At 45.5% G+C, this 26,887-nt stretch overlaps 1 protein-coding gene across 2 annotated transcripts in view; it reads left to right on the plus strand.

The window, feature by feature from the left end:
- The first annotated feature begins 1,461 nt into the window (after positions 1 to 1,461).
- STK24 (serine/threonine kinase 24) overlaps positions 1,462 to 26,887 on the plus strand; it is a 64,055-nt gene continuing 38,629 nt past the window's right edge. For both annotated transcript variants that reach the window (XM_088456983.1, XM_088456992.1), the window contains exon 1: positions 1,462 to 1,843. In XM_088456983.1, the coding sequence (XP_088313109.1) occupies positions 1,802 to 1,843 (42 nt within the window). In that variant the 5' untranslated portion in view covers positions 1,462 to 1,801. The remainder of the gene's footprint in view (positions 1,844 to 26,887) is intronic.

Consider the following 26,887-nt stretch of genomic DNA (forward strand, 5'->3'; position numbering starts at 1 on the left):
GCTTAAGGCAACGGAAGTTTTGTAGGGACTTTGAGCAAATCAGATGTTAGTGATAGGGAAAATTTTTAAAAGCTGTTGAACAGAATATTTGACTGATTACGCATTTGGTGATGATATTTTGCAGGTTTTGCCTTAAGTGTTCCCAGTCCTGCGCCAACAATACCATGCATCAGAATGAATTGACTGTCATTGTCACAGCTCTTTTACAGAGGTAGCCAGTCATAATGTAGACATTCAGAATGTCAACATATTCTGAATGTCCACATGGACATTAGAAAGATATGTCGACATACACAATGTCGACATTGCCATTATGTCAACATTGCATAAGTCGACAGTCACAATGGCGGGAGTAGCAATAATTAGATAATTCATACATTGTGCCCAAAGTGTATGTAGACAAATTGTTATGCCTTGCATGGAATACAATTGAAATCGGTCTCTTCCAAACTGGTTCTGAGCTGCGCGGTAACTGGGGTGTGCAACTGGTGCAGTTACCCTGGGCACAGGGCTCTGGGGCGGCACCAGTCACTGCCCAACGGCTCCTGTATCTGGCTAGCAGGATGACTGTAACAGCACCCTGCAACCTATATCGCTGCTGCAGTGCCACCTGGAGCATCCTTTGGACGCTCTGGGCACGCAGCCTGTATAGCCACCCGGAGTGTACTGAGGCTGGTCAGGGCAGTGCCATACTTCCCGGTGCTGGCAGTCTCACCCACCATCATAATGTCATGAACTCAGGTGGGTTGGGTTGGCACAAGGCGCACTGCCATTCTGTTACAGCACTGGTTCTGAGCATCAAAAATGGTAACAATACTGGCAAAAAAGTCAGTCAAATGTATCCTTAAAATAAGTTATGTTTTGCAAAGGTTAGTGATTCTGGGTCTCATCCAGCTGGGCCCAGAGTAGATCAGAGCATGAAAACTAGCAAAAGGGTCCATTTTAACCAATTAATCAAGTGCTATTTTTGAAGAGTAAAATAACTCTTGGCCAGGTTGATTTTATTTAATTTGATGGAGGGGAAAGTTACCTGTGTATACGATTAGTCAGTGACATGCTATAACGTATCACTTCAGAAATGGCAGTTATTTATTCAGGAAATTGGTCAGAATACGAACCTGGCTGAATGAGAAACCACAGATGTGTGACATGTACCGACTTTTGTGCCCATAGCTACAGTTGTTGTGAAGAGTAAAGTATCAGAAAATGTAATTTGTACAGATGTGATACAGCAATGTGAGCTATTTCCTACACAACCTAAGTAACAATAGTTTTGTGACTGCGTGTATGGTCTGCAGCTCTGATGCCCAGCACAGGGAGTGTAGTCAGTGAGGGTTCTGCTGTCACAGCAGTGACATGATTACAGAGCTTTAGCTCATAGAGTTAACAGGAGGAGGAGCTGTGTGAGAGGGGCAGAGACTAGTCTGAAAGGAGGAGGGTAAGTGGGTGGGTGGTAAATGGGTTTTTCATTTTTGTTTCCTGGTTTAGTTATCTATCTGTAAACGAGGAAACACCAGAGATACATGACATGTTATGCTGGAGACCACTAGCAGGGATACTTTGTATTATATGAGAATTCCCTGCCTGCAGCCGGAAATCATCATCATAGTGAGAATAATACAGCAAATCTCTTCCTGCTGCCAAACTCTCCCAGTGTTTGTGCATCTTTACCCTACTGCCATCTCTCCTCCTCCTGGGCCCGGACTGGCAGATACAGGGAAACCCGGGTGTGAGGAGGTGTCCTCGGCTTGCTGTGGATCTCAGGGCCGGAGCTGTGCTGCAGGATCCAGGTTACAGCAGTATGACTCACTCCCCGGGGCAGCCCGGCCTGCCTGGGATACAGGTAAGACCACCGGAGCACACACAGGCACTCTCTCAGGGGGCACCTGGGCGGTACTGAGTTATAGGAAGTTTTATTCACTATTTATATTTCCCCTTTAGGACCCAGGCACCATGTATAGGGTCAGATTGCCATAGGTCCTGCATTACACCTTCCCCACTACACACAGTGTTACCATAAGCAAGTTGTAGCCCCTTCCTTGCCTCACACACGCCAGCCTGGGTCACAGAGTTAGATGAGGTAAGAATGCATTAACATGGGGTATGTGCCATGTACACTGTCATACAGCCGCGGCTCTGCCTGCATATTGGGGGTTACTCTCTGATTGAAAACAGACTAATAACAAACAAACTAACAATAACATAAGAGAACTCTTGTTGTGTACCCCTCCCTATATAATAATGCCTCATATAAAATATATGGGTGTTACGTTGTAGCAAGCTTAGAACACAGCTTTTATGTTGCATTAAAGTTGTACATTACCTGTATGAGTCACAGTAGAGTACTATTGTTACTTCATTAGCTTCATGGTATCTCAGTGAGGATGGGTACACAAGCCTGCCTCATGTTATGCTCTATAAAATAGACTAACAGTGTATCACTGTTCAATGTACTGTATCACTGCATGTGCCTGTATAATGTACTGTACCAAAGTATCACTGCATGTACCATTACAATGTACTGTACCAAAGTACACTGCATGTACATGGTGTATACTGGCTGCTTGGTTCCATGATATTTCCCCTTCTATGTGCATTACTACGCCTGACTGCAGTGAGAGGAAATACGACAGCTAGCCTCATGTTAGCAACTTAGCAGCACATCTGGAAGTCAGTGTTGCGCAATGTTCTGCTAGAGCTGGTGCCCGGCGCTGGGTGACCCATGCTACTACCCCGGGCATGGATAGGAGGAGGAGCAGCAGCTTGCTGTGTATCCGGTGTGATGGTGACAGAGACATGAGGCTTCTCCTTACAGCAGGGGAAGAAGTACTGCATACAGCTCTGGCTACACCTGAGCAATAACTTGCCTGCCAGGCTCCGGGTCAGTCACTGGCAGGGGTATGCAGGCCGGGCAGGTGATTGCAGCTGATACACGAGTGAAGTATGTGTGAGTCAGACACGCAGGAACATTTCTTGGGTGGAAGAGCAGTAAATAGGGCGATTACTTTGTCAGTGTTACTCTGCATTCAGGCGTGGCACTGTTTCTCATGTCATTGGCTGCATATGTCATCTACCAACACTAGAGAAAGGTCAGACCATTACTATACTGTAGTTGGGAACCGATTTGGAGTTGTGTTATAATGTGTATATCTTGTCATGGTACCACAACACTTTTTGGCATCCACAATTGTAGACACCCCTGTTTATTCATATTGAGGACTCGTATTTAATATAATTTACTGGCTTGTAGATAAACAGGAGGCACTAATGTGATTAGGATACACAATTTACAGAACCATCTATTCTACAATGTACAATTTAATTTATTTATATGGAATTGTGCCCCAGTTATGTATGCTTATATGCAATAAATGTGTATTACTCTATACATACAAAGGTTGCTTTGTTAACATTAGACATGTAGGAATATAGTAATCATAGGTTTAGTTGCATGATGCATACCTGTAATAGTACATTATGAAGGCTGACCTGGTAACTCCTACGACATTATGTGACATCCAGGATTAATGATCATCAATCAAGGTGAAGAACAAAGTTGGGACTCATTATGTTTTCTTAATTTTTAATACACAAATATCCATTTAACCAGGCACTGTGCAGGTATGTGATCAGTGGTTTGTCCATATTCACTATCACATCTCCTAGATTTTTGTTAGTGATTTATTTATTGAAGCTTTGCCATAATACATTATTCAAGCGTGGCACTTACTGTATATGTTATGCCGATAGTTCCCATTCATTCCTGTATAATACACCTTTTAGAGTGAATGTGTGGTTGTGCCCCTTGGTGACGAGGTAGAATGAGAATCACCAGGGTAGTCTTGTCATACAGATACAGTTGTAGACAGAGCCAGTATGGCCAGTATGGCCAGTATGGCCAGTATGGCCAGTATGGCCAGTAAGTGACTGTTAGGAATGAGAGTGTTCAGATCTGTGGAGCCAGTAAAATTATTGAGTCCTGCTCTCCCCCAACATTCTCCAAGGGGCTCTAAAATCGGCATAGGAGTATATTAGACATAAACCCATGTCAGGGTGGAGGTGTCATTGAAGGTTAGAGAAAGAGGGGGAGTTGCCAATGTGAATCCATGATGAGCGAAAGCACCCTAGGCTATAGGAATTAGAGTAAGTGCTCCATTCCATAAATAGAGTCCCCCATGTCAGAGAGCCACATCATACTGAAAAGGGGGAAAGTCCTCCCATACCGGAGTCTAATAAAGGGGGAGAGACCCCATGCATAATAGCACTAGCAGCCAGTGAAGGGAACTCACTGCTGGGACAGTTGAGAAACTGAGCTAGTAGAGAAAGAGCTGATGCTGAACTGTATATGTGCCATGTAATGACATGCTGATCAGCATTGTGCAGGTGTGAATAGACAGGAGTGATTATACTTTTCTATTTTGTAAACTTTCGTCATGTGCTGAAGGAAGAACGACCAAGTTTATTTTGTGATAAGAGATGGTCTGGTGGCCAACTTATTGTAGCAACTTATTGTGCTGCACTGCATTCATCACTTTCCTGTACCAACAATTGTGTGTCCATACTGTGATTTTGCTATTACATCTGCATGTGTGGAGACCCCTTGTATACTTAGCAACCACAGCCATGAGCTAACCTGGTCAGGGCACAGTGACAGAGAAGAGATGTGCTACCTACACAGGAACCTCATAACACACGCACAGTGACTGTCATATGGTGACGCTCTTGTCACACACACACACACAGTGTAAGTCCTGGCAAACTACTACAGACATTAACCTTTAGGCAAGGAATAGCATGTGCTGCAGCCTGCAATAGCTTTGCTCTGTCTGTAATCTATACTTGTGGATATTGCAGAGCACTGTGTTGTATTGAAACAAAGTAAATTTATAATGAAGTGGCCCATTTATCATGTAATATTTGCAGTGTGGTCCCCGCAGCTCGCTGTTGCCTATGGGCTACACATTGCAATACTAGCAGGTAGTTATTTTCATAGGAACCCTCCCCCGGCAATGGCTGCTGCGCATGTGTGGACTGTAGACCATTCATGTGCAGGGGTCCCAGCACATCGCAGGGATGGGTTACTTTTGGAGCCCCTGTCCCTGCGGATGCCTGTTAGTACATTCGGGCGCTATGATCGTAGCTTTCAATTTCATCATGGGCACTAATATCGCGCCCAGATCGCATTGCAAATGCGATCATTAATAAATTGTCCCCTGAATCATTCATGTCAATCAATGCACAGTATATGGACAGCAGGTCCTACCTGTGGGCTCACAATAGAGATCACTTATCATTACTGCTTTATTAGCATGTCTTTTACTACAGTATGACCCACTTTACCTTTGAGAAAATGTTTTGCTCCATGGTTTTACACTTATTTTCCAGTTGCAATAACTGTGAAATAAAAATGTTTTTGTAACGTTTTTTTATTCAGTATTTTTTAATGCAAATAAGGAAAATCAATCGGGCCATTCTCTTACACATCATGTTGTAAGGTATAGCTTATGGAAAAGGTTTTCCCAATCTAGTGAATGTTTCATAGATCAAACAAAGTAAAAGCTGTGTTTCTTGTCGCCTGCAGCAGGATTAACATGCAGCGGTCGTCTGGGGGGGGAACCATTCTACAAAATGGGGACGTGTCACCCCGATTTTTAGGCATGGCCAGGCCAGGGTCTGCATCTTCGGCGGGCATCAGACCTGTGTTAGCGGCATGAGGCGTCTTTTTCCATCAGACGCTCCCTGCAGGCATTAGCGTACTTTAGCAGTAACGGCTGCTACTGCTTAACGTAATACTATGAATCAGGACCAGGGTGTAGTGATAGCATGTTTATCCTACAGATTACTTTTATTTGACCGGGCTAATATTAATATCATCTCAACATGTGATCCTGTATTTTTTTCATTAGTTCTTTAACCCCTTGAATGTTCATGACTAGAGCACATTTAAAACATTTTCTATATGTTTGTTTCACTTTTATTCACTTTTCTTTTTGTAGCTTCATAACATATTGGGTGTAATTCTGAGATGGACGCTGCAGTGTCTGTGTGTGCATCTCTGGCCTGGATTGCTTCTGCAGCTTTATGCAAATACCGGTACAAGCCTTTCCCTTATGTACATTCGTGCATCTGCATGTGCAAGGACTGAGACATCTACCCTGAGCTATCAGTCGCAGCACTGACCAGGCCCATGTCAGGTGCAGATTCTCCATCAGAGAATTGCTGGGCATACACTCTACAATCATCTGTCAGATATCTGTCCAATCTGTCTGGTGGGAAGGAAAATCTGGTCCGTTTTCTAGTGTTTGGGAGCAAATTTCTATTGTCATTTGCTCCCATACATTACCAGGTTTTCATTCCAACCAGCCAGATTGGACAGATATCTGACAGATAATTGCATAGTGTATGCCCAGCATTAGGCCTCCAATGTGAAGGATTATGCACTGAAGTTCTAAGTCACTTTAGTGACACCGCAACACTCCCATAAACCGCCCATAAGATGGCCATCTCCGTGCATCTGACTAGCCCACATTCCAGGTACTGTCCTGGAAGGAACAAAAGGACAGAATTTGCAAAAGGGCAAAAACTGAAAAGACAAATATGTCTATTTGGGGCACTCTTAAATCAATTCAAATTATTATCAATAAAATAGTTGGCTAGGATTAAAATTTAACTTTTATTATTTACCTTAGATAAAATAAAGTTCCAATCCACAAAAAGAAAAGGACAATAACAAATGTACAACAAATAGTGATTTACAAATATACAATAAGTGAAATTATTATCAGGATCGTATTTGCCTGCGGTATCATGTACATATAGTACCAATGGTCATTTATTTAGCAAAAGGTATCATGTACATATGGTACCAATGATTGTTCAATTAGCGAAAAGAAAGGAGAAAAAAGGCGAGTATTTGATGATTTTATCAGGTCCTCTTCCAGTTACCTACTAAATAAATCCCTGTGGTAGGAAGAAGGAAAACACCTCACACAGTTTATGGATGATGTGACCAATTGAATCACCTTATTATACCAATATTGGATCATGAAGGTCACATTAATTTATCATAATAATACATGTGTTTCTCATGCAGCATAACTTGTGATGACCAATTGTCAATACATAGGTGCTGGTACATCTGATTCATTAATCAATAAAAAATTGAATTCATAATTCATGATTTATAGAGCATGGAAGGTAATAACTTAATAGTTAACCATAATAATACCTCTATGAGTAAGTTTGATCTTACACATACTCCTGAACCCAGCTTGGTTCCAAATAGTATCTCAGCAACAATTGTTTGAAAATAACAAAGTGATGAATATTATAGTTCTGCACAAAGGGCAGTATTCACATCGATTTAAATACAAATACTATTTCACAATGTAGTTCAGTATAGTCTAGGGAATAACCAATATCACAGCATAAAAATGTCTGATGCTCTTAATAAATAATGTACACAGATATTAAGTAGGATATATAGTATATTGGCCAAATGACCTAATATAAAGGAGATTCCTATAGAAGAAAGTAAGATCTATGGTACTGATAAACGGAGAACCACTTCTACTTTCCCTTTTCTACATCAGAAAAGGGATGAGAGAGTGGTACAACGTGACACACAGAGGAAACAACAGTGAGCACTTCTACTGTTTGAGAAAAAGCTGGGTCTCTCCCCTGTTACCTATGCGGCATTGCAGGGGGAGTCGCGAGCAGAGAACTCAAATGAGAGAGTGCGTTATGAAATGACAGTGAAAGTACCTTGCCCTGGATTGAGGAAATAAAGCTGCATGAGTTGTGTGAGGGAGCCCTGGTGCCGTGCACCGTTCAGTCAGCAGTCAGTACGCGCGTTTCGCCATATGTGGCTTGGTCACCTGATAGTGGAAGGCCCAGCACATTTCCAATACATTCGGATACTGCGCCTCTGTGCCTAAATACTGTGTGACACATGCGCTGCGTGACTTTTTAGCGTCAAGCGCATGCGCAGTAGTAAGAAATTACTTAATACAGTGAACATCGGCATTGTATGTAACTCTGGCCCATTGTCTATTTGTACTGTTATGCTTGCTAAAACAGGTAGGCTTAGCAAGCATGACACTTTTCCATAATTCTTCCAATACTTTCCAAATGAGTGAAACACTGGAGTAGGACGGACCTCTTTGTACAAATGAGCAAATAGCACAATTTAGCGTATAGTGTGTACAGAAAAGTGCATACAGCGCATTTACAGAAGTGAATTTACACATTTTTGAGAATACATTGCGGGTGTGAGTTAGTGCGGCACCTTACTGCATGCCTGAACTCGCTCAGAACTGCTCGCAGCCCCATGGGCCATAAGCAGGCGTTAAAGTGGGGAGGAACTGCATGTCGTCAGTTCTATTTGGAGGCTGAACCAGTTCTGCCTCCTCTGGCCCAACTAACTCAGCCTATCAGCCCGGCGCCACACTGAGATGCTGGGCACCCGCTGAGATTTTGTTACCAGCAGGCGCCCGGCTCCTTCCCCACAGCGGCAGCTGGAGTTCACTACTAATGGGGGCATTGCATAGTGGGCACTGCATAATGGGCACCGCTCCTAGGGGCACTGCATAAGGGGCACCACTACTGTGGACCCTGCATAAGGGGCACTACCGCTACAGTGGGCATTGCCTAAGGGGCACTACTGCTGTGGGCATTGTGTAATAGGCATTACTGTTGTGGGCATTGTATAAAGGGGACTACTACTGTGGGCATTATGTGTATTAGGGGCACTACTATTGTGGGCATTGTGTATAAGGAGCACTAATGTGGGCATTGTGTTAAAGGGGCACTACTGTGTGTCAACATGAATAAGGGACACCATGTGCGATGTGATGTGAATAAGATTGTGCTACTGTGTGGAGTAATTTTAATTGGGGATATTCTATTCATAGAAGCACGGAAAGCTCAACTTTCCATTTTGCTTCTCCAAAAAAATGTTACCTTCTCAGGATGACGTAAACAGCCTCCTGATGGCAGAAGAGCAGGGAAGACAGCTGTCTACCTGCTTTCCACACTCCCTTCTGCTACAGCAGCCAATCCGAGGGGCCCAGGGAGAAAATGGCAGAGAAAAACTCTGCCCCTGCTCACTGATGGAGAGCTTTCCGCAGTGTACACAGAAGTGACCCGGCATATGCCTGCCGGGTCACTTCATACTGCTGACTGCCATCTACCCCCCCTAAAAACACGCGCACACACACGCACGCATCTGCAACTTTATGTTAATGCAAGTATTAGCCATTCCTCTGGTATACAACTGTGTGTCTGCATGTGCAAGGACTGAGAACCCCACTTTGTACGTCTTTAGTCAAAACCATCAGATGCATCATCAGAACTTCCACCTCCTTGGCTCCCAATGTATGGTTACGGAGACAGTTCCAACATATTCCAATCTCTAACCGCTGTCCCAGTTATCATTACTCAAACCATAACTTGCAGTACAGATATGTAGCATGGATAAACCACATCCACAGTAAAAATGGATCTGATAAGGATCACAGAGAACATTTTTATGAAATCTTGGGATACCCTACCATAGTACAAACCAGCCCTAGGCTGGTCAGGACAGAGATGTCTTATGTGTAGGACAGACTTGTCTGGGAGCGCCACCGACCGATAGACCCAGCAACTGTGCATCTGATTTTGGGAAGCATACACACTTGCCAATCGGCCACACGATATATCTGCCAAGACATCACAACTGAGCAGACGTTTAAATATGCCCGCCCTGTTGTCATGTCCTTGTAGCTGCTTCCTGTGGCCAGCATATGGGTCAGTCATCTGTACATACGCATATTTGAACAACATATTTTTCAGATATATTGCATGTGCCATGCTGCACGGCCAATGCAATATATATGTGAAAGATGATGTACACAGATATATTGTGTGTACACACGAGCCGTTGCACTGAATAGAGGCCCTGATTCAGAGCCGGACGCTCTGACAGAGCGCTCGCTCTGAATCAGGGCCGTCCCTCTTAGTTTTTAGAGCGGCCTCCTGGCCGCTCACATAGCTGTGGGTGACCACCCACAGCTATTACGAGCGGCCAAAAAGATGGTTGCAATGGTCAAGACCATCACGACCATCGGTCTTGCGACGAGACCCTTGCGGTAGGGTCTCGTTGCCGCAAGCCCTGGAGTGCTTTTGGGTCTTTCAGAGCCAAAAGCACTCTCACTGACATCACTAGTGATGTCAGTGGGGCCGGCCCCAGATGGTAGGTGTTCCCATGGGAACGCTTCTGTCTGGGCAGCCACGCCCCCTGTACGCCCACCAAAGGGGGCGTGCTGTCACTCACCATCGACAGCACGCCCCCTTTGGTGCGAGACCCATAGCGATGGCTTGGCCGTTGTTATTCGGGGCTCGCGCATGCGCATGACGGAGCTGCCTCCATCGTGCGCATGCGCACTTGGCCAACATTGACCCGCTTGCGAGCGCTCAGCGGTCACGAGCGGGTCTGAATTAGGCCCCGAATCTGTATGTGATGCCGGCAGCTGTTTAGCTGCCGAATCAAATACCAACAGCGGCAGCCTGGCGGGTCGAAATTCCGACAGCTGAAGGTAAGTACCCTATCCCTCCCTTAGGCGTGCCTAACCGTAACCTCCCCCCACCCCCGCGGCTAGAGGCTAAGACACCTGGCATACCTTCATTCGGTATGCCGGGTGTCGGGGTTCTGTAGTGGTGCTAATGATAGGCATCAGGATTTCGACGCCTATCTTTAGTCCCATGTCGGGATGTAAGTGTTGGGATATCAGCGGGTGGGACAATATAATGTAGAGACCATCATTGCCATACAGGGTTGGTCCTAGACCAAGTAGAGCCCAGAGGGCTCCAGCCTCGTGCCCTCTGTGTCACTCTGGCCTCGTGCCCTCTGTGTCACTCTGGCCTCGTGCCCTCTGTGTCACTCTGGCCTCGTGCCCTCTGTGTCACTCTGGCCTCGTGCCCTCTGTGTCACTCTGGCCTCGTGCCCTCTGTGTCACTCTGGCCTCGTGCCCTCTGTGTCACTCTGGCCTCGTGCCCTCTGTGTCACTCTGGCCTCGTGCCCTCTGTGTCACTCTGGCCTTCGTGTGTCACAGAGTACAGCCCCCCCAAACACCACTACCCATTACACCCATACTACTTATCACGATTGCTCATGCTAGGAGAAAGGGACAGTCTGCAAACTACTTATTACTATACAAGTGTATGCAGCAGTGTTTGAATTCACTTGTAAAGTGGCAAATAGTTTGCAGACTGTCCCTTGCTCTTAGCATGAGATCTTGCAGACTGGGAGATATCAGATTAATCACTTAGGAGAGCCAGCTTGATACTCAGTTGTCATCCACCCCAGCGGCTCCTGATAAGTTTTACAACATTGGACCAGCCCAAGGTGCAGAAAATGGGACCCTGCCCCCTGACCATAGTCGTCTTTATAATGGGTGCAAGGTGTGCAGTGCACATGGGCCCCTGGGTCCAGGGGGGCCTACACTGCACACCATGCACCCATAGTTGTTAATATACTTACCTCTCCACAGATTCTGATGTGCTGCTCTGCAGAGCATCAAAAACTCACTGGGAAAATGGCTGCGCAGATTTTCCCAGTGAACTGTGCATGCGCAGAAAAGATGTCCCCAGGAAAATAGACACAGGTGCCATTTTCCCGGAGACCCGGGCATGCACAGTAGATTCTGGCATGAAGCCAGAATCTACAGCGCTCAGGACCTGATTCAGACCTGCTCGCAAGCGGCCCGATGGTTTGCGAATGAGTATGAGCATGTGCGTGAACTACTCTCTGTGATTGCAGGCCGCTCGCTCGCCCAGCAAAGACTGCCCAGTGAAATGAGTGACAGGAGAGGCCGTTTGTGGGTGGTAACACCGGCAGGACACTAATAACGGGGGTGTGGAGGTGTGAACGCAGGCGTGCCTGGGTGTATCAATGCCATTTTTAAGCCGTGCATAATTAACAGGCAGTGTCATAGTACACGTCACATGCCTGTTTTTTACACTGAAGTCCTCACAGTGCTTGCGGCAGGGTAAGGCAACCACAAGTGCTGCGTTAGCTTCTGATGGTGCTCGATGTACCATTGTTTTAATACACTTCCTGGAGATGACGTGCACAAGTGGGGGTCTCAACACAGAGCGATGGGTGTCTGCATACACAGAGCCATCGCTCGGACAGCCAAAGTGGGTGTGCTTATGCCTTGGCGAGCGATCGCTGCCATGTCGTCACTTTGAAAAATTTGCATACGCTGGATGCGAGCGATCGCATCTAGCGATCAGGTCTAAATCAGGCCCTCAGTATGCTGACAGAAAGGAGGGGGCCCAAACTGAGGCTGCACACTGGCCCCTCCTCTTTTAAAACGCCTCTGCCCCTGACCCAGCCCACCCCTGGCAGAGAGATTTAGCACCTGGAAGAGATGTGTCCCAGCGTATTTCTATTTGTGCACTACATGTAAAAGTAGGCAGTATTTTCCCTGCATGCAAAAAATAAATATATTTGCACTTCTTGCATTGCAACATGGTTTGTTCCAGGAGCAAATTATACCCCTGTCACATACTCCTTTTGTTGTGGGTTGGAGCTTGGGGCCTGATTCAGAGCTGAACGCTCTGACCAGAGCGCTCGCTCTGAATCAGGGCCCTCCTACCTGTTTTAGGAGCGTCCTCATGGACGCTCGCATAGCTGTGGGTTACCACCCACAGCTTATGCAAGCGTCCATGATGATGGTCGCGATGGTCTTTACCATCGCGACCATCGGGCTTGCGACGGAGACCCTGCGGTAGGGTCTCGCTGCCGCAAGCCCTTGAGTGATTTTACCTCTATCAGAGCCAAAATCACTCCCACTGACATCACTAGTGATGTCAGTGGGGCGGGCTTCAGACGGTAGGCGTTCCCATGGGAACGTCTCCGTCTGGCCGGCACGCCCACCAAAGGGGGCGTGCTGTCAATCAACATCGACAGCACGCCCCCTTTGGTGCGAGAACCGGAGCGACGGAGAGCCCATCGCTCTCCGGGTCTCGCGCATGCGCACGACGGAGCTCCCTCCATCGTGCGCATGCGCAGTGGGGCAACATCGACCCGTTTGCGAGCGTCCTTTGCTCGCAAACGGGTCTGAATGACCCCCTTGGTGCGAAGGGGTCCTTGAAAAATAATCTGGATCTATTGCCCCGGCATTTTAACCCAGGTAGCGAGCAAGGTTGAACATGGGAGTGACCCGGGTTACATGGCAGTGTGCACGGGTGATCCATTACAAGCCTATGGAGAGCCGCGTCACCGGCGTTTGGAGATGATGTCATCTACAAGCGGTGGCAGAACAGAAAACACTGCACCCGTGTGCAGTGTAAACGGGGCCAACCGGGAATAACCTGGGTCGCCAGCGTGGTGTAAACGGGATTTTGGCCTGAAAGGGATATTAACCAAAACGTTTTATTTACTCTTTATTCTGCATGATCCCCGTTTTTCTTGGTAAAAGGTTACACAGTATATGTACATTGGGCCTGATTCAGCAGTGCTTGAATGTTTTCATAATTTTACAGTTTCCATAAAACTAAATATATACTTTTTTCAAATAGGGCACTTTTTTATATTTGTAATGTCTTCTCTCTGAAAAGTCTTCTGAATTTTGCAACAGGGCTTGTTCTTTATATGCAGCATATGTGGAGTGCATTCATTTTTAGGTTATGACTGGAGTCTGTAGGTTACAGTTACACAGTTTAGTCCTTGTACTATATGTTTACTTTTACAGTGGAGGAATGACTGCTGTTCATTTGAACTTACACTGCTTCTTTTGTATGTGAACTACATGGCTTTATTCACTAGGGCAGGCACAATCCTACACAAGTGCTTCATTGGAAGGTAAAAGCAAGTTAAAGCAAATAATGATATTTCTCACATGGTATGACTTATTAAATGAATACATTTAAGAAATGTAAGTTGTGTTCTTAAAGGATCTTTGGATGCTATTTGTTCTAATAGTAGTAGTAGCAGTCTTCATGCATCGCTCGCTGTTCCTTCTGAAGTAAGATTTCGTAGATCACAGTGCTTTATTTTTTTAAAGTTCATATGCATAAAATTGTCAGTCATGAGCGTTGTAACACAGTAAGGTATATAATTCAAATAAATAAATAAATAAATAAGGGGTCTGTTCAGTTAAATCTGATGTAACGCCAGAGCGAAATATGGGCCATGTTCAGAGCGTATATCACCCGTAAATATGGTATGCTAACATTGCCAGCATTGTCCCTACTTCAACTTTAAATGCACAATGTGCTGTTGGGACACTGGGTCTCATTCAGACCCGGTCGCAAGTGCTGAGCGCTCGCAACCAGGTGACTGTTAAGGCCCTGCGCACGCGCAGCCTCTTCACTGCGCGTGCGCAAGCCCCGGAGCGAGAGAGAAATTCTCTCGCTCCATATCTCACTACAAAAGGGGCGGCTGTCGATGGTGATCGACAGCTCGCCCCGTTTTGTAGGCGGGGGGGTGGCTACACAAACGGAGGCGTTCCTGATGGAACGCCTGCCGTTTTGTGGGCGGCCGCACTGACATCAGCAGTGATGTCAGTGGGGAACTTCCTGCTCGATCAGAGCAGGAAGCTCCCTGGGGCTTGCGGTTGCCGAGACCCAACCTTAGGGTCTCGTCGCAAGCCCCGATGGTCGCGATGATCTTGACCATCGCGACCATCAACCTGGTAGCCCACAGCTTAGCTAGTGACCAGGAGGCCGCACTTAAAAAATTAAGCGGCTGTCCTCATTCAGAGAGAGCGATCGCTTCTTGCGAACGCCTCTGAATGAGGGCCACTGTGTGAACGCCACAAACGGCACACACATTGTCCCTGCATCGTTCACTTTATCTCGCATCCCCGTTGGGGTGGGCAAAAAAATGCATGTTAGCCTACTGTATGTATGTATGTATGTATGTATTATGTGAGCACTGAACATAAACCACAAATACAGTGAAGTGCCAAAAGATATGGAATAGCAGTATGTAAAAGTAATGGTAGGTTGCGTCTTGGAAATGCCCAAACCTGCATCAGTTGTAATCTGACATGTCGTGAGTCAGTTTGAACCAGCTGGGATGTCTATAGCAGCACAACATGAATTATCGGAGTTCGAACGGGGCAGGATAGTGGGTGCCCGACAGATGGGACATTACTTTTCGGAAGTTGTGTGGACATTCAACATTCCTCAATCTATGGCGTCACGTGTGTACTGGTAATACCTAATTGAAAACATTACCATCCACCGTGGACAGCGCAGTGGCCGACCACCGGTGCTTAATGGGGGTTGGGTATGAACCCCCATTAACCTGGCACTCCGACAGCTGGCAGTCGGGGTGCCAGCTGTGAAAATACAGACAGTGGCATCCCGATGCTCAGTATCCTGACAGCGGTCCTGTAAGTATGCAAACCCTTCCCCCCCTTCTTCCCCTAACCCTTCCTGTTAGTGCCTAAACCTAACCCTCCCTCCTTGGTGCCTAACCCTAACCCCTCTCCCCAGTGGTGTCTAAACCTAACCCTCCCCCCCAGTAGCTAACCCTCCTGTGGTGCCTAACCCTCACCCCCCCCCCTGCTAACACTTAACCTGGCCCGCTATACTTATGTTCCGGATGCCAGCTGCCGAAATTCCGGAGTCTGCATCTCAACTGGCGTCAGGATTCAGTCGCCGCTGTTATGTTTCGGGTCGGCATTCCGATGCTGGAATTTCAACAGCTGGCATCCTTTGCTTCGGCATCTAAACTACATCCTGCTTAATGGTCTAGACCAGCAGCATCTGGTCAGAATTGTCCGTGGTAACAGACAAGGTAACACTAGCTCAAATCACATCCACATTCAATGCAGGAGGTACCAGATGCTTATCCAGCAGGTCAGTGCAGCGTTCTTTAGCTTCCATGGGATATGGGAGCAGAAGACCCACCAGAATGCCCCTGTTGACATTATGACAATGTACACAGCACCTCACATAGGTTTGTGACATTGCTAATTAGACCCTGGAGGACTGGCGATATGTGGCGTGGCCAGATGAGTCGTGGTTCCAGCTGTTTCGGGCTGATGGTAGGGTTTGGGTGTGGCGCAGACCACATGAGGCCACGGACCCTAATTGTCAACAAGGCACCATGCAGGCTGGTGGTGATTCCAAAATGGTGTGGGGTGTGTTCACATGGCATGGGTTTGGTCTGCTGGTCCGCCTGAACATGTCATTGACTGATAACTCCTACATTGCATTGCTTGATGACCATTTGCAGCCCTTCATTGACTTCATTTACCACTACAATGATGGACTATTCCAGCACGAAAATGCACTGTGCCATCTGTCCCAAGTTGTCCAGGATTGGTTTGAGGAGCATTCTGGAGAGTTCCGATGAATTTTGTGGCCACCACGTTCACCCGACATGAACCCAATCAAGCTTTTATGGAACATGGTCATTACTGAAACCTGGATCTCATCCTCTGACACCATTTCTCCTGTTGCTCTATCCTCTGGGGGCCTCACCTTCTCCAACACCCCTTGGCCTGGGGGTCGCCATGGTGGTGGTGTTGGGGTCCTATCCACCAGTTATTCTTACCAGCTAATACCCTCTGAACCATCCCTTACATTCCCCACATTTGAGGTTCATGCTATACGCCTCTTCCAACCAGTAAACCTCAGAGTAGCTGTCATTTACCGTCCCCCTGGCACTCCCTCCAAATTCCTTGACAACTTCGCTTCCTGGCTCCCTCATTTTCTCTCCTCAGATCTTCCCTTCATTATCCTAGGTGATTTTAATATTTCTATTGATATTCCCACAGAATCCTCTGCCGCTAAACTCCTTACCCTCACCTCTTCATTTGGTATCGTCCAATGGACCTCATCACCCTCCCATGTGAGTGGGCACTCACTTGACCTGGTCTTTACTCACCGTTGTGATATTTCTGATTACTCCAATTCCCCATTGCCCCTCTCTGACCATCACCTTCTCTCCTTTAAATTATCCCTCTCTCCCTCCCACCCTTTACCTCCTAAGGCTACCATTACTAAGCGTAACATTGAGGCTTTTTCCTCCCTGCTGGACTCTCTTCTCTCCCCTATCCTTTCTCTCTCCTGTCCTAAACAAGCCACTTCCCTGTACAATTCCTCCCTTATTTCTGCTCTTGCCTCTTTTGCTCTGGCAATAACTACTCACCCTCGCAGATCCACACCACAACCCTGGCATTCAAAATGCACCAGATACCTGCAAAAGTGTTCAAGAATTGCCGAGCGTCAGTGGAGAAAATCACGCTCTAAGGCTGACTTCCTCTATTTCAAATTTATTCTCTCATCCTACAGTGCTGTCCTGTCCCTCTCCAAACAAGCATATTTCAAGAACCTCATCTCCTCCCAGTCCTCAAACCCCCGGCGTCTCTTTGCCACCTTCAACTCCCTCCTCTGCCCTTCCCCTCCTCGCCTCCCCTCCTCGCTCTCTGCCCTTGACTTTGCCACCTACTTTACATCTAAAATTGACTCCTTACATGAGGACATCCTATCCCATCAGACCCTCAGCACTCCTGCCCCTCCTTTCCCTGACCACTCCTCCCCTTCTGCCTCACCAACTCTGACATCCTTTTTCCCTGTTTGGAGATAAAGTCATGGCCCTCATCCGTTCCTCCCCTCTTGACCCAATCCCTTCCCGTCTGCTCTCCTACCTGTCTCCTTCTGCCTGTTCCCATCTTGCTCACCTCCTTAATCTCTTCCTATCATCTGGCACTGTCCCTTCTGCATTCAAACATGCCCTTGCCTCCCCCACTCTTAAAAAACCTACCCTTGATCCTAACATACTCTCCAACTACCGACCCATCTCTCTTCTCCCTTTTGCTTCCAAACTCCTTTAGCGTATTGTTTACAACCACCTTGCCACCTTTCTTTCCTCCCACTCCCTACTTGACTCATGTCAGTTTGGCTTCCGTTTTCTCCACTCCACTGAAACTGCCCACACGAAAGTCAGCAATGACCACCATGCTGCCAAATCAAAGGGCCACTATTCTCTGCTCATTCTCCTTGACCTCTATGCTGCATTTGACACTCTACAAATCCTTCACTCTATTGGTTTATGTGGCACTGCCCTCTCCTGGCTGTCCTCCTACCTCTCTGATCGTTCCTTCTCTGTCTTCTCTCATGACTCCTCTTCCCCCCCCCCCCCCAACTTCCACTAACAGTAGGATTTCCCCAAGGCTCTGTTCTTGGACCTCTCCTTTTCTCCCTTTTATACGTCCTCTTTAGGTGAACTCATAAACTCCTTTTACCTCCAATATCATCGCTATGCTGCTGATACACGAATTTACCTATCCACCCCTGATCTCTCCCACTCACTCATATATCCAGCTGTCTCTTCATGGATGTCCCAGCGCTTTCTTAAACTTAACATGTCTAAGACTGAGCTGATCATCTTCCCTCCCTATTCCACTACCTCACTTCCCACAATTTCACTGTCTATAGATTGCACAACTATCTCCTCTAGCCCCAAAGTGCGCTGTCTTTGAGTTATCCTAGACTCCTCCCTCTCCTTTAAACTACACATTCAGCAACCCTCGCAGTCCTGCCATTTCCACCTAAAAAATATCTCCAGGATTAGATCCTTCCTCACCCAGGATGCCACTAAAACCCTCATCCACTTGCTGGTCATCTCCAGATTGGACTACTGTAACCTTCTCCTAGCTGGCCTCCCAGTCTCTCACCTCTCTCCAATACAGTCATTTCTCAATGCTGCTGCTCGACTCATCCTCCTCTCCAGACGTTCTACATCTGCTTCCCCTCTCCTTCAAGCCTTACGCTGGCTCCCCTTCACTTTCAGATGCCAATTCAAGGTTCTTACACTCGCCTACAAAGCCTTCACCAAATTCTCTCCCACATACATTTCTGGCCTTCTCTCCCTTCACACTCCCGCCCGCCCACTTCGCTCAACAAATGCATGCCGCCTCTCTTGCCAACTGATTACTTCCTCCCACTCTCTCATCCAAGATTTTGCCCGTTCAGACTCTCCACCTCTCTACAAATCTTCAAGCGGGCTCTCAAGACCCACTACTTCATCAAGGCCTTCCAGCTCTCATCCTAAACCACTTCATGCTCTTTCCACCCTATCTTCCCCTTCTGTGTCACGCCTGTCTGTCTGCCCCCCTTTAGAATGTAAGCTCTCACAAGCAGGGACCTCTTACCTCATGTGCTTCTCTTTGCATTTTCTTCTACTCCTTACTCCCCATAAGGGCACCTAACACTTGACTGCCAACTCCCTGCTGCTTATAGTGAGTGCTTTAAACGCTGTTGCAGCAATGTATATAAGTCTTGTCCTTTTCCTGCACTGTAATGTACTGTAAGTTACTTGTTTCTTGTTCACTTACTAGTTTATGTACTATGTAAGGCGCTGCGGAACACTTGTGGCGCCATATAAATAAAGGATAACATGGTGGAGAGGTCATTGGCACCCAAGATCCTGCACCTACAAATATCATAAACTGTGGGAAGCTATCCAGACAGCATGGGTCAACATCTCTCCAGAGATCTTCCATCCACTTGTGGAATCGATGCCACGTTGAGTTGCTGCACTTCACCCGGCTAGAGGGGGTCATAAACGATATTAGGTATCTATCCCATTACATTCGGCACTTCAGCTTACAGGAGGCTAACATTATGCATTTTCTTGTGCTCAGGCTCAGCTAGATTCCATTCCTGGCATCCACATACTGTCCCAATGGCACATTGCCTGCAATTCCCCTATGTCGAATGTAATTAAAGTGCCCCATAAGAGGCTTACAATGTGTTTGATTACAACCTCAATGTAAGTAATTTATTGCTTAGTTTGAGTTCACGAGTTCCATCTCCTTTTTATATGCAGGAACAGATTATTTGTTGTCCTACTATACATGGTGGAGGGTGACATAGAGTAATACAGTCTGGAAGTAAATACTTGGCATGCATTGAATAGTATAAAAAGGCTGTTTTAGGTGAGGGTTATAAAATAAATATTATGTACAACACTAATAAAAAAGAAGAAACAACTTATAGGTAAGGCGCAAAATAAGGCAGCATGGAATTTGTCAGAAACAAGTCACCCTAACTTGTCACAATGGCATAAAAACAATATAATGACAAAAAAGTCCTTGCGCCAAATATTCAATCCAGTAGATTATTCCATCTGTAGAGGAATCAGCAGTAATAGCATCTTCTTAAGTAGAATACGCCAACCAAGCACATATGAAATAAACAGATGGCAATATATTAGAGAAAAAAAATTAGTTTATGTAAACTTCAAAAGGAGTAGGTCAAATATGAATGTCCTTTTAAATCCTTCCGTGTAGAATAAATTACAGGACCACCAGTATAACGTGCCCTCCTATTATAGAGAATGCTCACATGAATAATACCTATAGAGGTTAAGTGTCAATCCCATCAAGGTTTCTTTAACCATCACATAGATAAAATAATGAAGCAGACAGCAAGATGCTCACATTCATTCTTACTTGAGAAAAACTGTAATGAATCTCATAAGGGTTTCTTTATCCTCCATTAACAGCAGTATCTCTCAGAGAAAAAAAATGAAAACTTCACATGGTTTAGTATTTTAAAAACTACATTTAATAGACAAACAGTATTAAAAATGGGAGTAAAACCTCCGTACCAGATAGATGGTATAAACAGGCACGATGGATAGACACAACAGACAGCGATGGGATCCGGATATTCCACTGCCGCAAGTGTAAGCCAAAATCCAGTTATAAATCAGGTACCAGGTAGACCTCCAATGTCACTCCTCCTATACAACACACCTATTTGCCAGTGACACCAGCATTTTATACTGTCTAATATTCATTGCTTAGGGAGGGGCTCTAGACTGCACCCCCTACTGGTAATGAAAGGTGCCATCATGCTAAGATTTTAAAGTAACATACACAAAAACAGAGTTGCAGATGCACTATGCGATCATTACTGTTTACATTTAAATTTATTAAATAGAATTTCAGAAGTAGTTTGCATATCAATGGCCAATGATACGGGCCTGCCCACTTGGTCAAGGTCACCTCATTGAGCAGGTCCCTAACACTCTGGGGTTCACATCTGGGACGCAGAGCACCCCAAAAGACAGCCCAGCCAAAGACCTCCCCAGGGCATCACACGAAAAGATGGGTGACAGTGAAGTGTTAAAGTATCAGGTGTGTAAAGGTAACTAATGAGTGTTAAGATAATAATAAAAGTAGAATATGTGTGAAAGGTGATATACATTAAATGGTGATGCCCTGAAGAGGTCCAGCCAGAACAGCTCAGGGGGTCCCATGTCCAAACGCTCACCCCAAATAAACTGACACTTCCTAGTGCCAGGAAGCTGGCTTCCACTGGTATAACTATAGAGAGTGCAACGGGTGCACTTGCTATGGGGCTCTGCGGCTTAGAGGGCCTGCCAGCCCAGCAACCAACCCACTGCACCGTGAAGACTTTTCTTTTGTTAATGTAATTTTCTCTGTTATCATTTATTTAAACTTAATGACTTCCTGCAGCAGTGGATGGCGTGAAGGCATGATATGGTTATGGGGGGATGTCTCCGGGACTTATTGATTACTGTGCTTTAGCCAGCAGCGCCTTGGAAATGCTACTGACTGATCTTGCGAGGTGATGACATCATCATCTCGCAAGTCTTTCTCTTCACTAGGCTCAGGGCGAGGACTGGTCTGGGAGGGATGTGCTGTAGTGTAGCAGCAGCTAGGGGCAAGGCTCAAGTCGTCGGCGCAGAGTTTGAGGGAAGACTCTGTGAGTGCAACAAAAGTGAAAGTGATTTCTAATTTCTTCATAAATCTAATATGCTCATCTTATATATATATATATATATATATATATATATATATATATATATATATATGTGTGTGTGTGTGTTATATATATATATATATATATATATATATATATATGTTTCACACCCTGATGACAAGACCACATAGGTCTTGAAACGTTGGTGAATAAAGTCATTTATCTTCACTTATAAAGTCCGTGGAGTGCCGCCTGTTGCTGTTTTTAACAGACTTCACATTTCTACATTATCTCAAGGAAGGCACCCCTGCACTATTGCATAGGAATTGTGAATGCCCCTCTACATGTTCTATACATATAGATATAGATATATATATATAGATATAGATATATAGCGTGTAAAATACGTTTTGGGCACATCAACATTTTTCTCAGTAAATATATGTGTACTGGGGCTATTGTAATGAAATTTCACCAAATGTCAGCAACAACCCATGTAATTCACACATGCAAAGAAAACAAACCATAGATGTCCATAAATTAAGTTATGTGTAATAACGTCACCCCTAAAACGCCATACCAACAGTGAAGTTTGGAGGTAGGAACATCATGGTGTGGGGCTGTTTTTCAGCATACGGTACTGGCATACTTCATATGATTGAAGGAAGGATGAATGGAAAAATGTGAGATATTCTTGATAAAAATTTGCTGCCATCTACCAGGATGCTGAAGATGAAATGAGGGTGGACATTTCAGCAAGACAATGATCCCAAACACACAACCAAGGACACTCTCAATTGGTCTCAGAGAAAGAAAATAAAGCTGCTAGAATGGCCCAGCCAATCACCTGATATGAATCCAATTATAAATCTATGGAAATAACTAAAGATCAGAGTTCATAGAAGGGGTCCATGGAACCTTCAAGTTTTGCAGACTGTTTGTGTGGAAGAATGGGCCAAAATCACACCTGAGCAATGCATGTGACTAGTTTCCCCATACAGGAGGTGTCTTGAAGATGTCATTAGCATGGGCAGCACAGACAGTGTAATGGTTAGCATTACTGCCTCACAGCACTGAGGTAGTAGGTTCGATTCCCACCACGTTCCTACCTGTGCGGAGTTTGTATATTCTCCTTGTGCTAGCGTGGGTTTCCTCTGGGTGCTCCGGTTTCCTCCCACACTCCAAAAATATACTGGTAGGTTAATTGGCTCCCAACACAAATTAACCCTACTGTGTATGTGTGAGCATGTGATAGGGGACATAGAATATAAGCTCCACTGGGGCAGGAACTGATGTGCATGGCCAAATATTCTCTGTAAAGTACTGCGGAATATGTGTGCGCTATATAAATAACTGATAATGATAATAACAAAGGCTATTGTACGAAGCATTAAATACATTTCAGTAAGCGTGTTCAATACTTTTTCCCTTTGTCATTTCACATTATTACACAACTTAATTTATGGACATCTATGGTTTGATTTCTGTACATGTGTGGATTGCAGGGGTTGTTGCTGACATTTTGTGAAAATTTTATTACAATAGCCCCATTACACATATATTTACTGAGAAAAATGTTGATGTGTTCAATACTTATTTTACTCACTGTATATACAGTTATATGGATATATATATATATATATATATATATATACTGTATACATGTGTATATACATATAATTGGCTGAACCCCACAAATGTATATCAGTGAGGGTATACAGCATTTCCATTACTTGTTTGTCATGAGGAGGAATGCTCACAATCATTTTTCTCTCTTCCACCCCATCGCCTTCCCCATCCCCACCATACATCTGCTACTAATCCAGGAGAAGTGCCACTTTACATTAATAAACTTCCCCATGGTAGTAGCATAATAGCTACTTTCTCACCATAAAGTCTCATGCCATGCATGATCACCACACAGAGTCCAATGGTCAAAATAAAAGCAGTATTCTCACCACGGAATGGGTATGTAATGCCGGCTGTCTGGATGCCTCCTGTCATAATGCCGACAGCAGCATCCCGAATGGTTGGTATCCCAACAGGGATCTGGCAGGTATACTTACCCTCCTCCCTTTTTGTAGCCTAACCCTTCCCACCCCGCACCTAAACCCTCCCCGTTAGTGCCTAAACCTAAGTTGCCCCCCCCCCCTTAGTGCCTAACCCCCCCCCAAAAAAAACTAACCCTGATACCGCTCCCTAAACCCCCCCCCTGTGGCTAATGCTAAGGGTGCCCGGGACTTACCTAGTTCGGGCTGGCGTCCTTCAGCGTTCCAGCTTCGGGGTTAAGATAGGCGTCTGTATTTTGACGTCTATCTTCAGTCTTTTGTGGGATTCTCCTGTCTGTATTGAGGGTCTCATAACTACATCCCCTCACCACATACAGGGCCTGATTCAGACCCGGTCGCAAGCGCTGAGCGCTCGCAAACGGGTTGATGGTGGCCCAGAGCGCATGCGCACGATGGAGCCGGCTCCGTCGTGCGTATGCGCGAGACCCGGATAGCGATGGGCAATCCGTCGCTCCGGATCTTGCACCAAAGGAGGCGTGCTGTCGAAGTTGAGTGACAGCACGCACCCTTTGGTGGGGGGGGCCAAGGGGGGTGGCTGCCCAGACGGAGGGGTTCCGATGAGAACGCCTACCGTCTGGGGGCGGCCCCACTGACATCACAAGTGATGTCAGTGGGAGAGCTTTCGGCTCTGTTAGAGTGCCGAAAGCTCTCTGGGGCTTGCGGCCACGAGACCCTACCACAAGGGTCTCGTTGCAAGCCCGATGGTCTTGACCATCGCGACCATCATCCTGGCCACTCGCATTAGCTGTGGGTGGCAACCCACAGCAATGCAAGCGGCCAGGAGGCAACTCCATTAAAAAAAAAAAGACTCCCTGATTCAGAGCGAGCGCTCTGTCAGAGCGTCCGGCTCTGAATCGGCCACAGTCCCATGCCCATCTTATTAGCTCTACAGCATGTCCTTGCTGTAAACTGGCTTCTAGGGCCTCCCTCATAAACTCATACATATATTAGCGCCAACTAAACTTCGTCCCATTCCCTTCAATGTAAAAATATAAATGTTTCTTCCACACCTTGACGTGTGGTAAACTATTTCAGCCACTAGATTATCTTTGACTCCAGGAATGTTTTATTTTTTTTCTTGGAAAGCCAATGTAATTCAGACCCATCCAATGAAATCAGAGGGAGTTTTAGCCAATGAAATCAGAGTTTGTGCAGAGAAGTTGCAGATGTTTCTCATGAAACTGGTTGGTTTCTGGATTAGCTAAATAGCAGCTGCAGTTTTAGCAAATGGATCTGCAGGTGTCTAGGACAGCAGAATAGAAACTGTTTCTTGGTTTAATAACGTAGGGTAAAGTGGCATCTTCAAGCTACTACAGTACTTTGGGAATCCTGGCTGACAATCAGTTGGACCAGTCTGTTCTGTGGGATAATTTATTCTGTGTGGTTTATGTCACTGGGAAAGCTTTGTTTATATGTAAACCCCTGACCTGCCCAGTGTCAGGATATTTGTGACGTTATAATGAAATGTAGGGATAAATACACACCTAGACAATTACAGTAATAAAGTATTCATTGGGATTTTCAATAAGCCCGGTAGCATTAATAATTGTTCTGAAATGTAATGTTATTGAAAACTGAAAGCGTAGTAAAGAAAATTGTGTTAATTCTAATGCTAAAGAGTAGTTCTAGCTATTCAGGTTGGAGCAAAATAGGGAAAATGGCAGAACATAGGTTGTGTAACTCACCAGTGATTTATTTATGGTTCCGGTTGGTGATGGTATTGCCATCACCTATATTTAGAAGGTAGTGATGTCACTCCTGAAAACAATGTCACTTGTGTCAGATGAATCATTTGAAAAGTGTTCTGCTATGAGATCCGCAGGTCTCGTCATAAAGCAGCTTGCCTTTGTTTCATATTCATACTTACATATTATGTTTATACATTTTGAGTGTGAACAGTTAAACTTAATGGACACGTCATCTTTTTTTTTTTTTTTACAATCTAACAACTACGCAACTATGTACCTATAACCTGTAACACTATGTAATGTACGGCCTACGTGATTATATAAACTTTATTAGATACTATCTGGCATTTTGTGTTTTAAATTGGAGACACATAAGAACGGTTATAACAAATGATTTCATAAGTGCCCCCCACCCCTAATAAGTGCTGTATATAGATGGTTAGGTCTTCTATAGTGTTGCTTAGAGAACGGTCTCACTTTCTACAACGTGAGGAGTATTTACATGTTACCAAATGTGGACAGAAAGACCTGTTCACTTCTTCACTAATTTAATGCTATTTCTTGTCCTCCAAATAAGTTTCCCAGATTCATTTGATCTCTATCCTGATCTGCCAGTATAGAAAGCAGCATCTTGTAGTGGTCCCCAAGATTGTGCCTCAAAGTGATCCTTTAGGGGTGCTGTATGTGTATTATTAGGAAGATCTGATCAGTAGACCATGTCCCCTCCCAAATTCTACCTTGTACCACTCTCCTGAACATCTGTTACCCTAAAAGGCCCTTGAGTTTCCTAAGCTGTATCCATAGCCAGTCCAGGGAGACGAGACATATGCTTGATCTTTGCTGAGTGTACAATGTTTAGATTTAGAGGTTATTCAGATGAGTGCAGCAGAGGAATGTCTGGCTCATATGACAGATATGACACATGTGGAGAACAGTCATGGAAAGATACTTGTTACATTGTATAAAAAGGTCTATGTAAAGATCCCAGCTCTTGTTTTGTAACATACATCACTCTTACAAGTTAAAACTGCAACAGTTTCAAAACCGTATTAAAAAAAAGCACACATTTTCATCCCCCCCCCCCCCCCGGGAGCTGTTGTCCACATCGCAATTGGCGGGTTGCACCCAGGATTTGTACACGCGTCCATCCCGGGTGCGACCCGCCTGAGACCCCTTTCAGACTGGTGTCCCAACCCGCCATCGCTGCTGAGCTGGAGCTTGGAGATGAGATCGCCGGCTCTTCCTATGCAGTGAACAAGACCCGGTTTGTCTCAATCAAGGTTACCCGTTTACACCGCACTGCGGGCCGGTTTGAACTAGTGTTTAACCCTGCTAGCTGCCCGAGTTGAAATGCCGGGTTGCTTGACCTTCAACTGGGCCCGAATTGCTGCA

This window comes from Taudactylus pleione, unplaced genomic scaffold (genome assembly GCF_031769625.1).
Source record: "Taudactylus pleione unplaced genomic scaffold, aTauple2 ptg000041l, whole genome shotgun sequence".
NCBI classification, from domain to species: Eukaryota; Metazoa; Chordata; class Amphibia; order Anura; family Myobatrachidae; genus Taudactylus; species Taudactylus pleione.